Below are 13,462 nucleotides of genomic sequence, written 5' to 3'. Positions count from 1 at the left end.
GAGAAGGTTCACCAGACTGATTCCTGGGATGGCAGGACTTTCATATGAACAAAGACTGGATAGACTCGGCTTGTACTCGCTAGAATTTAGAAGATTGAGGGGGGGATCTTATAGAAACTTACAAAATTCTTAAGGGGTTGGACAGGCTAGATGCAGGAAGATTATTCCCGATGTTGGGGAAGTCCAGAACAAGGGGTCACAGTTTAAGGATAATAGGGAAGTCTTTTAGGACCGAGATGAGAAAATCATTTTTTACACAGAGAGTGGTGAATCTGTGGGATTCTCTGCCACAGAAGGTAGTTGAGGCCAGTTCATTGGCTGGATTTAAGAGGGAGTTAGATGTTGCCCTTGTGGCTAAAGGGATCAGGGGGTATGGAGAGAAAGCAGGTACAGGGTACTGAGTTGGATGATCAGCCATGATCATATTGAATGGCGGTGCAGGCTCGAAGGGCCGAATGGCCTACTCCTGCACCTATTTTCTATGTTTCTATGTAACAATCAACTTTAACTCTATGTTTTTTACTTAATCGTGACAGGGTTGACAGAGGCATCGTTCAATTGGGTCCAGGGGAAGGGAAGGGAAGGATTGGAGAGCACAGTGGCAAGAATGGTGCTGGTTCCCTGCTACCCTGCTGGAGGATGCATGTAAATGATTGCATGGCAAACACAAGACTGGGGCCATCTTGGCAGTGATGCCAACCACAGCCTAATAGCTGCTCGAGTCAACGTGTCAATGACAGCAGTTTGGTAACCGAGCCGGAGCACGACGACACGGATGGAACCACATCCCAACGGGAATCACCAGCTGCATGGGGGTCCCAAAGACCACAACATATATGGCCAGAACCTCATAGCACTCCCTCGCATCACTGTGCAAACACCTTCACCACTGACTACAGCAGATAAGTGCACCACGACCTTCAAGGGCATTTAAGTGAGGGTAATAAATGATAAGACACTTCCTTAGACTTCACATTTTTTTTTAAATTACTAGTTTTTTTTTTGGTATGTATCAAGTAAGGTTTAAGGATTGAGACTCACCAAAATTGTCTTCCAGAGGAGCAACAGCACCTTCTTAATGGGGCAGTGCGGAGCATTCCCACAGCAGAACTTGTTCACAAGGGAGAAGAGGAGGATCGCAAAGGGCTCCCCGTTATACACTGGGGAACCTAAGGAACAGAATAGAATTCAACATAGAACAGTGTTAACTCTCTGAGAAAAAACCTAGGTCAGCCAAGAATAACCCTGGTCATAGATACTGGAGGCTGAAACGTTTAAGAAGGAACTGCAGATGCTGGAAAATCAAAGGTACACAAAAATGCTGGAGAAACTCACGGGTGCAGCAGCATCTATGGAGCGAAGGAAATCCTTCGCTCCATAGATGCTGCTGCACCCGCTGAGTTTCTCCAGCATTTTTGTGTACCCTGGAGGCTGAAACCATCTCTGCCATTCAATCAGATACTGACTGGTCGGCACCCTCAAGAACACACTCCCTGGACAAACTGAACATGGGACACATTTACATGAAGAAAATAGCCGAGGTCAACCTCTGCAACAAACTCCTCACACCACCCTCAGCATTTGCTCAGTGGTAGCTGAAGACTCACAGGATGGTTTGGAGCAGGAGATTTCAGAAACCCGGAAAAAGGTGAAAGCTATGTAAATTTCCACCTGAAGCACACCGTGTGTTTATCCAGCAGTAGTAAGGCAGCGTAAAAGCTCCGAGCAGGCTACTGAGATGCTGGACTAGGGGGAGCTGTCAGTTCACTGCCACTCGATACATCTGCTGAATGTATGCATCATCACTAGAGCTCAGCTCCCGATATGCACCAGGCCCTGAATCATGCTGACATATGGTGCTAGCATCGCACCAATGCAGCAACTGTGCATGTTGGGGGTTAGTCAGACAGTGTCACCAAGCCATTCACCACAGGGTATATCTACCAAACAAAGGCAACTGAGTAATAGTCAGGAGTGGGTGCCTGCACTGATTTCTCCATCCCTAATACAGGAACACTGACCATATTTACACCTGCAAGAAGACCAGATTGGTAACGTTTTAATTTATTTTTGAAATAATTCCTGGCTGGAACATGTTTCCCATTTCACAGCAGCATACACACAGGATCTACACCAGAAAACAGGCTGTGTGGATAAACTAGTTCACTCAGGGTTTTAATCCTCCATACCAACCTCCTCTTACGCCTCTTCATTACATTTTTCACACATCCTTCCACACCCACTTTCCTCAGGTGTTCAAGAACTTCCCCTTAAATGGATCAATGCTTCTTGTCTTTACTGCTCCCTGTTCCACTGCTCTGGATAAACTTCTCAAATGGGTTTATTTGTGGCGATTTTACATTTCTGCTTCCAGCATTGTTCTCTGGTTATGTCTTTCCAAAGTGTCCACACAGATTTCTGGGTCAATACCTCAGGGAATACGACTATTGTCGGGCAGAAAATCCAGAGCATTGCTTGTTCTACTAATGATGGAACTGGACTAGATCCCAGCAGTGAGAACCTGATATTTATTTTTAACCAGTTGACACAGTTTCCCATTTCCCTTTCACACATTGATCCCACACCCCGACCACGAACACAGCCCTGCATCCACACACACCACCTCAATCCCTCACCTCACTCACATCAAGGCTTAGCAGAAACAGGAAAGGGCAAACAGCAAATATTAGAAAGTTGGCATATAAAACAAATTAAAACAAACATAATGAAATACTGGAGCTCACAGTATTGTGAGTGAAGCAGCAAAATACCAACGTTTTGAATGTGTAGCTACAATTAGAAATCAGACAACACATCCTTTAAAGAGCCCAGACTCACATCCAATGAATAAGAGAGAGAAGAGGAGGGAAGAGACTGCAGCCCTAAGACTTTTGCCTCCATCACAGTGAGAAGGTGCTATGTGGACTCACTGTGGTGGATGTTAATATGTGTTTATTGTTGTTTTTTTATTGTATTGTATGTATGTATGACTGCAGGCACGAAATTTCGTTCAGACTTCGGTCTGAATGACAATAAAGGAAACCCTGTAACCCTGTAATAACTTGTAATTTCTCCGAAGATGCTAACTTGACCTACTGACCTCCGCACTTCCAGCAACTTGGTGTCCAAATTCTAATATTTGCTTTTTCACTTTTACTTAATCTTCAAAAGTGCTCAAAATTCACCATTAATCCCCACCCCACAACCGTCATTCCAACTTTTCGACATCCTGGAAATGAACCTTTACTTTAGACTTTAGAGATACATCGCGGAAATAGGCCCTTTGGCGCACCAAGTCCGCGCCGACCAGCAATCACCCTGTACACTAGCAGTATCCAACACACCACAGGTGGGACATAGAAACATGGAAAATAGGTGCAGAAGTAGGCCATATGGCCCTTCGAGCCAGCACCGCCATTCAATATGATCATGGCTGATCATCCAAAATCAGTACCCCATTCCTGCTTTTTAATCCATATCGTTTGATTCCGTTAGCCCTAAGAGCTAAAACTAACTCTTTGAAACATCCAGTGAATTGGCCTCCACTGCATTGTGGCAGAGAATTCCAGATTCACAACTCTCTGGATGAAAATGTTTTTCCTCATCATAGTCCTAAATAGCCTACACCTTATTCGTAAATTGTGACCCCTCCTCCAAACATGGGAAACATTTTTCCTGCATCTAGCCTGCCCAGGCTTGTAGCTGGGACATGTTGGCCGGTGAGGGCAAGTTGGGCCAAAGGGCCTGTTTCCACACTGTATCACTCTATGACTCTCTGACACAAGGGATGATATACAATTTTACCCAAGCCAATTAACCTACAAACCTGCACGTCTTCTGGGAGTGGGAGGAAACCGAAACACCTGGAGAAAACCAACATTGTTTCAGGGAGAACATACAAACTCCGTACAGACAGCGCTCGTGGTCAGCATTGAACCCACGTCACTGGCGCTGTAAGGCAGCAACTCTACCGCTGCGCCACTCAAGATTATCTCAAGAGAGGTATGCCACTTCTCTCAAGATTTATCATACACTCTAACTGGTAATTCAATGAAGACACAAGAAATTGCAGATTTTGGAATCTTGGGCAAAAAACAAAGAGCTGGAAGATGTCAACAGGTGAGGCAGCATCTGTGGAGGGAATGGACAAATGATGTTTCAGGTTGGGACTCTTCAGACTGATGGAGTCGGGGGAAGATAGCTGGGAAAGAGAGGAGGCCCATTGTAATCTTATTTCATTGATAACTGCTGCTTGGTTTATCTAACAGTTCATACCAGTTAACAAATAAAGGGTAATACTAGAATTGTACAAACATGCCAATTAGGAATGGTTGAATAGCCGGAGTCACCTTTTTCTTGCTAAGAAATAGCTTGGGTAGAAACCTATAAAATATTTGCAAAATAATGAAAAGTTTTGATACATGAGGTTCAGAGATAATTTTTTCACATACACCTACTGTCTAGGCTTTTATTGATGAATGCTGTACACAAGTTGGCTGGTTTTCCAGAATGCAACAGTGATGATGTGTGGAATTCTATGCCACAGAAGGCTGTGGAGGCAAAGTGTGTGGATATATTTAAGGCAGAGATAGATAGATTCTTGATTAGTACGGGTGTCAGAGGTTATGGGGAGAAGGCAGGAGAATGGGGTGAGGAGGGAGAGATAGATCAGCCATGATTGAATGACGGAGTAGACTTGATGGGCTGAATGGCCTAATTCTACTCCTATCACTTATGATCATAGATCTGAGGTTCTTCATTAATTGCAAGGCATTTTGAATGCCCTGAGATTGTGAACGATAGCCGATTTAAAAAAACAAGCCATTTTTCTTTCAAGATAACTGCAGCGATGAAATGAATTGAAGGTCATGCAATAGTTTTAATTACATCCCTAAGCCAAAGAGGTCAGACTCACTTAATTCATTTCTGAATCCATCTCTTGCCAAACTCCACTCTGGTTTATCATCTTCCACCTCCCTGCGCATTATCTCCATCATCAGGTACATAATGTTCAGCAGCACCCTGCAACAGCAGCAACGGACGAGATTTGCAAGCTTTACAGATATGGCACCACATAAACAGCAAGAATGGGAGCAGAAGCTAGGACTATCAAGGTTAGGAGGCAAAACAAATGAATCAACACCCAGCAAGAATGCAAGTATTTTCATATTTTGGTTTACAAGGAACAACATCAATGTGCAAAGTAAATGGCCAGGGAAGGAAACTCATCCTCGGCATCTGGGTCAATAATGTTCCATTATTCAGACAAAAAAAAATCAACATTCACAGATGAGGACTTGCTGGATTAGATAACCTGCAACACTCATTGGGCTGCAACACTCATTGGGCAGTCTGTGGGCTGTCGTTTAGAAAGTGGATTTGGCCAAAATAGCAAAGTCTGCCTGACTGCACAATGCCACCTTTTCATGGGAAGAGTTCTGGTACATGCGAACAAGAGCAGGAAGATGCAATGCAATGACCAGGACCATATGTAAACCAGAAGGAGGACATGCTTCTGCAGAGCCCATGTTGCCAGTGACACCAATGTGATCAGATATAACATCGAGCAGACACCACAGTTCATCATACAGAAACAAATGCAGACGAGAACTTTGAATTCAAAGGCGTGCAAAACCTTACCTCAGCTCAGTGCTATCAGCAAGGGAGATGGCTGGCTTCCTCAGGGAACTGCTACATGCTTGGCTGTTACTGCATGAAAACACAATCATATTTACATTTAACTGCATGCTTCAATTCACAAGGTGACAGTTATAAACTTGTCTCGGGTACATGCTTTGGTTTTTTTTCCACCCAATCTCAACCAGTCAGTTCACAAGGGAGGCCATTCAGCATATCAAACACTCTTTTATTTGATTCATCCTATCACATGACCCAATCGTGAGGTTTATGTCCTCCTGACCCTGTCAAGAGAGAGAAATTGATACAAAGTCCTTGCTAATTTCTACCTACGTTCTGCATGTGACTGCGTGGGCTGTCTCCGGGAGCTTCGGTTTCCACCCCCACATTTCAAAGACGTGCAGGTTTGTAGGTTAATTGACTTATGTAAATTGCCCCTAGTGCGTAGGATGCAAAAGTGGGGTAACATGGAACTAATGTATGGGTAATTGATGGTGGGCGTGGACCCGGTGGGCCATAGAGCCTGTTTCCATGCTGTATCTCTAAACTATCTCTAAACTAAAAATGGAGTTGGTAGGAGATAAAGAAATTATATGGAGATTACATGTAGGTAGAATCAATCTTTGAACAAGGCAGTCGTTAAACTTCAATTATTAATCACAGTTTCTACATGAAACTACTGATTTTTTCTGCTTAGTGATTTTTTGTTTCAGTATCATTAAGGTATCATAATTTTTTTGTATCATTAAGGTGTTTTAAACAACCCCCTACTCCTTGATATGTCTATCACTAGAACAAAACATAAATCCATTGTACATTCAAAGAAATGTTATAGGTTCTCGGTATTTTCCTTACTTACTCAATCTCCATATTGAGTAATTCTACCAATGCCCCAAATGTGCCCATTTCATAGAGAAGGAAGACATTGTAACGGGCCCAGTGCACCACTTCGGGCTCTGTGTAGCAGTCTTCAAACACACCTGCAGGGAACATCAAAACCAACAGGTCAGGTACATGATGAAAGAGAATGCATTCTACTGCGTTCTTGGGTAATGAGATGGGGGCAGGGAAGAAGCTGGTGTTTTGGAAATGATATCTTTGTCACAGGAAGAGAGTGGCAATTGGCAGAGAAACCAATATCCAGTCCAGTACCGGAGATGAGCGCCAACAGCTTTCAAGCCATGGACAAAACAGGCAGGAGTTTCCACTGTCGCCACTACAGTGGACCATTCTACGCAATACCAAGCGTGTTAGTCTGGCGATTAGTGGTACACGGAGACCTGCTTTGTTGGGGCTCCAACTGGCCACCAACAATAGGGACAACCCAGCCCCATGTTATCAGATCATCCCCTGCCCTCCATCCACATGGATTTATGACATGGGTGGGTTATAGGGTGTGAAGATGAATTTAAGCATTCGTGTTTCTGACTAGGAGTGAGAGAGAGTGTTATAGGAAATAACTAAATAGATTCTTGCCAACGGTTTTCTTGGAAGATATTTTGCTTGCGCACTGTGGCATGTAACTAAATCAATTTGTCATACAGGGAGGAAATTTAATCTAAAAACACTTTTTAAGTCATGGTGTGACTCAGACTGTGGCAGTTATCTTCAAGTTCATAACCATGCCAGCAGTTCAGTGTAAGACCATGTCTGCACTTGATGTTGAATGATGAGTTTGACTGAGGTGGATAAGTAAAAGAAACAGTGCAGATTTTTAAATATTGTATATGACTTGGGAACAAAATGAAATTGCACAGTGGCATAGCTGCTGCTTTACAGTGGCAGAGACCCGGGTTTGATCCTGACCTCAGGTGCTGTCTGTGTGGAGTTTGCAAGTTCTCATCATGACTGCATGGGTTTTCTCCAGATGCTCTGGTTTCTTCCCACATCCCAAATACGTTTGGGTTTGTAGGTTAATTGGCCTCTGTAACTTGCCCCCAATGTGTTTTCCTTGTGCAGAGTTAAAACTCCATTCCAGATGGTTAAATCCCATCTACCAGGTCATTTTCCCCACTGGGTTGATGTTACAGAACATTATTAATGGGAGGGAAAGCTCTTGGAAGAGAGTTATACTGGCAAATTGCTCGTTACCTTGGGCCAGGTAAAGAATGGCTCTGGCAAACTTAAGTCTTTTCTCTCGGTTTATTACATCCAGTCCATCCAGCAGCCTCATTAAGTAGGTCTTATGTTCAGTCTCTTCCATTTCTACCCATTTCCTGCCTTTCCCTGGAAATAGACACCAGGCATTAAAATCACACAGACGCTAACATTCACATCCCTCAACTCCCTTCATATCCAGGGGGCCCAATACCCTTGTCAGGTTCAGCTCTGGTTCAGTCCATTTCCCAGAGGAACAAACCGATCGCTGAATCTGCAGGGACTTAAGAACACTGTAAAGAAACAAAATAAATGTGGGAGGGATCCTTCCAAATTATTACCCCTGTCCAAATGCTTAAAATAGCCACATCTTCTACCCAATGTCCTTCATGGTTATACATTAGAAAATATTACAATTTATTCCCTGAACCTTTTTCCCCACTCTCTGCACCCCCACCCCCACCACCGTAAGCTTCTCTGGTGCCATTCTAGTAAACGTCATTTATAATTTAAAATATAAAATGTTATCGCCAAAGCCAGGTTTCTCCCTCCTACTTCAGAGATTTATGGACCATCAAAATCCTGTTCAAACTTAAGAAGTAATGAAGCAGAAGTCCCAATGCTGTTCCTCGCAAATGTCAGTTACCATGAATAGCAAAATCCTCTTCGAAGCAATCGCTGTTAATGGCAAACTCAGGCTCTTCGGTGTAACTGTACAGCTCTGTAGAAAAAGAGAAGAAATGTACAGCATGGATAAAAAAAAAATAATGCTGAATAATAACTCAAATTAATTTAGGTAAAATAACTGCAATTTAAAAACTGTAGAAAGATATCAACAAATTAAGCAAATAGGCAAATCTGCAACAAGCGGAATTCAGTGCTGGCAATTGTAAGGTTGTTTGCTTTGGAGATTTAAAGAGTGGAGGTGGGGAAATGGTCAGCGTCTACTACATAGATCATTAAAATGGCAGAGAAAGATAAAAAATGAAAAGCTGGGCTTATATATCTGGGAGGATTCGGGATAGAAGTTATATAAAGCTATGGAAAATCCTGGTTAGATCACATCTTAAGCACTTTGTACAGTTTTTAGCACCACACCTCAGAAGGATATTTTGATCTTGGGATGTATAGAGTGCAGATTTATCAAAATATTTCCTAGACTCTGAAGGTAACATTGTGAGAATTGTTGAATTCTCTGGGATTTAAAACCTTAAGATATGGAGGTGCATGGATGATTTTTTTCTGAAGCACATGGAGCATTAGAAGAGGACTTGGACAAGCTTCAAGGACAAAATTTACAAAGAAATTCTACACAGAGAAGAAGGTAGAAATTTAGGACTCTCTTCCATAAACACCGCAGTTGTAGAGTTGCTGTGCCAGAGACCCAGGTTTGATCCTGACTGCAGGTACCGTCTGTACAGAGTTTGTACCTTGCCCCTGTAACCGCATGGGATTTCTCCGGGTGCTCCAGTTTCCTCCCACACTCCAAAGATTACAGGTTTGTAGGTTAATTGGCTTTGGTAAAACTTACCCCTAGTGTGTAGGATAGTGCTAGTGTACTGATATCGCTATTATGTGCGGGCACGGTGAGTTGAAGGGCCTGTTTCCACGCTGCATCTCTAAACTAAACACAAATGTCAGGTCAGCTAACATAAATCTGAGATAAATAGACCTCTGTTCATCAAAAGCATTATAGGATATGGGGCAAATGTAGAAATATAGAGTTGTATCAGTCATGATCAAACCATGGTGGAATGAGCTGTAGATTTGTTGTGCTGTCATGAAATCCACTCATGTCCTCTAGGAAATTAATCACCTGTCCACATCTGGTCTGATCAATGTAACTTCAATCTTATATCAACAAAGCTGATTCTTAGTGACACTAGAGACTGCAAATGCTGGAATCTGGTGCAAAAAAAAAAAAAAGTACTGGAGGAACGCAGCGGGTCAGACGGCCTTAGGGGAGGGAATGGAGAGGCAACATTTCAGGTCTAGACCCTTCTTCGGACTGATGTCTGAAAAGGGTTGATTCTTATCTACCCTCTAAAGCAACCAAGCAAGGCACAGCAACAAATTGCTACAAAGAGAAAAAAAACTTTTGAAGGCGTTACTTCCTCAATACAACTAAAGACTGCCAATGAATTCCAGCCTTGGTGACACCCTGACCCTGAAAATTAGTTGAACAATTCCCGCTCTGCTGGATTGGGTCTGATGCAATCTGAGCAGTTTAGAACGGGTTGGTTGACTCTGCATCCACATCCTTGGCCTCCACTCCCAACTCAAACTCTCAATTCTTTATTGGTCCTCCTCTATTGGCTGGGACATTGTGCTCCCTTGAACCCTTCAAGAGTCAATAATTACGAGTGTTTTGTTGCCATAAGCACCGGGATCGGAACAATTAAATTCTTACTTGCTGCAGCTTTATAGGCACATAAACGCAATAACGCAACTAATAAATATACAATAAACAATAATACAATAAATTATCAGTTATACTGCGTAAACATTTCTGTGCTCAACTGATTTTTATCGGGCTGAAGCTGATGAATTTGTGCAACTCCCAAGAGAGTGCTGCACATTAAGTATCTATAATATTCATTCTGCTGCTTAATATGTTTGGAATTGCCCCCTACGACTGTGCACAAAGTTCTCACATAATCAAAGTCTTTAACACAAAGTGACCAACAATACTGTGACTGTAGTTCACGAGATCCTCTGTTGTAGCTACCAGCACGCTAACCAAATGCAGAGCACTGGCCTCATCTTCCATTCCACCTACCTGACCAAAGACCACACATCTCTTGTAAAGGCTTCCCCTCCCACACTAAGTAAGTCTGCTCTGGTTTGCACAAGGCTTTATCAATTCCCATTGCTATTCTCTAGTTATGTGGCCCTTTAGCAATATTCAACAACTACGGGGGCAACTTCTAAAAGTCATTTGCAATGACTTACACAAGAACAGGCAGTTATATAAATGTAAATCTTTGGGTCGTTGACTTTTCATCAAAACTCCCACTGGATCAAACTCTTAGATCAACTTCTCACAAGAAGAGTTTTTTCTTTAATCTAACCATTCAGTGATTATGAGATGATCACAGTTGGCGTGACTTCATTAAGTAGGAACATAGACAAATAACCACATTTAATGCAGAACCTGCCATTGGTTAATTCACTAAAATTCAGAGACCAATGCACCTTACCTGACAACTCTGCCACAATGGTGTCTGAATCTCCATATTCAAACTCTACGTTTGGGAAATCCACAGAACTCTGAAAACAAAGGCAAGGGGATAAATCAACTGGTTTCAGTTCATCGTTATCTCTATTTTTAATACTTAAAAGTATCCTAACCACAACAAATGCATTCAACTATAGCTATAACTCAGTGAGAAAACATCTGTGCAGGATTGCATTTTGGCAAACAGATGAATTGCTGAGCATCTTTGACCATCATTTCTCATCGCATCAATTGCATTTGTGTCACCTGATTGATATTTGCACAGGAGGATTACTGCCTTGTCCACTCCAACCAATCTACGTGATCTCCAGAGAAGGATTCTCGAAACTGGCTCACTGAAACCTATGGTGACCAGTCAAGGATCATTTGGTCAGTCTGAAGAAGGGTTTCGTCCCAAAACGTTGCCTCTTTCCTTCGCTCCATAGATGCTGCCGCACCCGCCGAGTTTCTCCAGCATTTTTGTCTACCAAGAATCATTCTAGATCATTCAAACTTCATTAGTGTTACACAGTGTACTTCAGCTACTCAGCACTATTAGATCCACAGAAATTATGGTTGATCAATTTTAGTTGGGTAAGGATATTAAACGAGAGAAATAAAGATGAGTAAACAGAGATGAGGTATAGATCAACTATGACAGAGTGAATGGCAGAATAAATTCAAAGGCACAAATGGCCTCTTCTTGTCCTAAGATCATTTAAAATGCTTCTCAGGGACATTACACATAAGGTATAAATACCGTCTATGGAACTACAAAGATTTAGATACAACATAACCATATAACAATTACAGCACGGAAACAGGCCATCTCGGCCCTACAAGTCCGTGCCGAACAACTTTTTTCCCTTAGTCCCACCTGCCTGCACTCATACCATAACCCTCCATTCCCTTCTCATCCATATGCCTATCCAATTTATTTTTAAATGATACCAACGAACCTGCCGCCACCACTTCCACTGGAAGCTCATTCCACACCGCTACCACTCTCTGAGTAAAGAAGTTCCCTCTCATGTTACCCCTAAACTTCTGTCCCTTAATTCTGAAGTCAAGTCCTCTTGTTTGAATCTTCCCTATTCTCAAAGGGAAAAGCTTGATCACGTCAACTCTGTCTATCCCTCTCATCATTTTAAAGACCTCTATCAAGTCCCCCCTTAACCTTCAGCGCTCCAGAGAATAAAGACCTAACTTATTCAACTTATTCAACCTATCTCTGTAACTTAGTTGTTGAAACCCAGGCAACATTCTAGTAAATCTCCTCTGTACTCTCTCTATTTTGTTGACATCCTTCCTATAATTGGGCGACCAAAATTGTACACCATACTCCAGATTTGGTCTCACCATGTTTTCTTCATGAAGTTGGCTACCATGTATATTTGAAACCCACTCAACACTCCTCTGGTGGAAGGTTGTCTGCTCTTGCTGCAGGTTTCCATCCCACACACGTCACCATCTTTAGGATCTCCATCAAGAACTAACAGTAACTCAAACTTGCCTTTAGTAACAACAATTTCTGCACAAAACAAGCCATGAATGAGCTGGCAACCACAAGCCGTTAACTCCAAGTGGATGCAAAATGTTCAGTGGGAGATGGGTCAGCAACCCCATCTGCTGCTCCCAACTATGTTTCAGGTACATCTACCTCATTCAACTCTTCTTTCTCTTCTGTACAAAGGCTATTGAAACAGGAACATTTTACCAAGGTCAGAAACGGAGAGCAAAATCAGAGTAGGTTTTAACTTACACAGACACAATTATGTAGTGTATATGTTGAAACAAGAAGAAGCAGATGCTGCTTTACCAAGGAAAGATACAAAATGCTGGAGTAACTCAAAGGGTCAGGCAGCATCCACGGAGAACATGATTGGTGACTTTGCGGGTCGAGACTCTTCTTCACACTGATGGTTATGTTCCTAGATTAGAAATCCAGAGGCATCAACAAATGATCTGATGACACGATCATCTGACTAAAATCCACCAAATATGTCTGACTGAAACTTCTGGACTGTCATTAAAAAAAAATCTTGTCACGAGTGTTCATTGAAGGAAATCTGGTGGATTTGGACCACCTGACCCTCAGAACTGAGCCTTTGAAATTTGCTGAAGGAGTGTGCAGACTTCTCTGTTGTATATTCCAATGGGGATTTGGATAAAAAACACATAACCTGCAGAGCAATGGGGAAAGAGTGACAGAAGGATTGACTGAAGTGTTGACTGAAAGCATAACCAACATTGAGCATTGCACCCAGGCTCCATAGACAATAAACGATCATCTGACACAATACAAGGTAGGTTACATAATGGTGAGCATTAGTATTATTCTAAAATGTATGACTGTGATTGAGAATATGACAATGTACGCACATGCAAATGAATATGGCCTTTCTGGCTGTATTTAATTTAGTATTTCATGTGTGTGGGTGCATGTGAATGAATGCGTGTATGCATGCATGAACCCAAAGCCATTGATAATTTTACTGGACTTGTATCCCA

The 13,462-nt window shown here is 42.3% G+C and overlaps 1 protein-coding gene across 1 annotated transcript in view; it reads right to left on the bottom strand.

Annotated features, from left to right (window-relative positions):
- The window catches only part of strip2 (striatin interacting protein 2), a 39,545-nt gene that overhangs the window by 21,293 nt on the left and 4,790 nt on the right, over positions 1-13,462 (bottom strand). Inside the window, exons 2-8 of the mRNA XM_033040046.1 lie at positions 10,935-11,004; positions 8,381-8,455; positions 7,729-7,863; positions 6,497-6,617; positions 5,641-5,709; positions 4,916-5,022; positions 1,042-1,169 (exon numbers count right to left, since the gene is read on the bottom strand). Of these exons, the coding sequence (XP_032895937.1) occupies positions 1,042-1,169; positions 4,916-5,022; positions 5,641-5,709; positions 6,497-6,617; positions 7,729-7,863; positions 8,381-8,455; positions 10,935-11,004 (705 nt within the window). The remainder of the gene's footprint in view (positions 1-1,041; positions 1,170-4,915; positions 5,023-5,640; positions 5,710-6,496; positions 6,618-7,728; positions 7,864-8,380; positions 8,456-10,934; positions 11,005-13,462) is intronic.

This window comes from Amblyraja radiata, chromosome 21 (genome assembly GCF_010909765.2).
Source record: "Amblyraja radiata isolate CabotCenter1 chromosome 21, sAmbRad1.1.pri, whole genome shotgun sequence".
Lineage (NCBI taxonomy): Eukaryota > Metazoa > Chordata > Chondrichthyes > Rajiformes > Rajidae > Amblyraja > Amblyraja radiata.
Note: the sequence above shows the minus strand (reverse complement) of the source record. Positions and strands in the feature narration are given on the sequence as shown.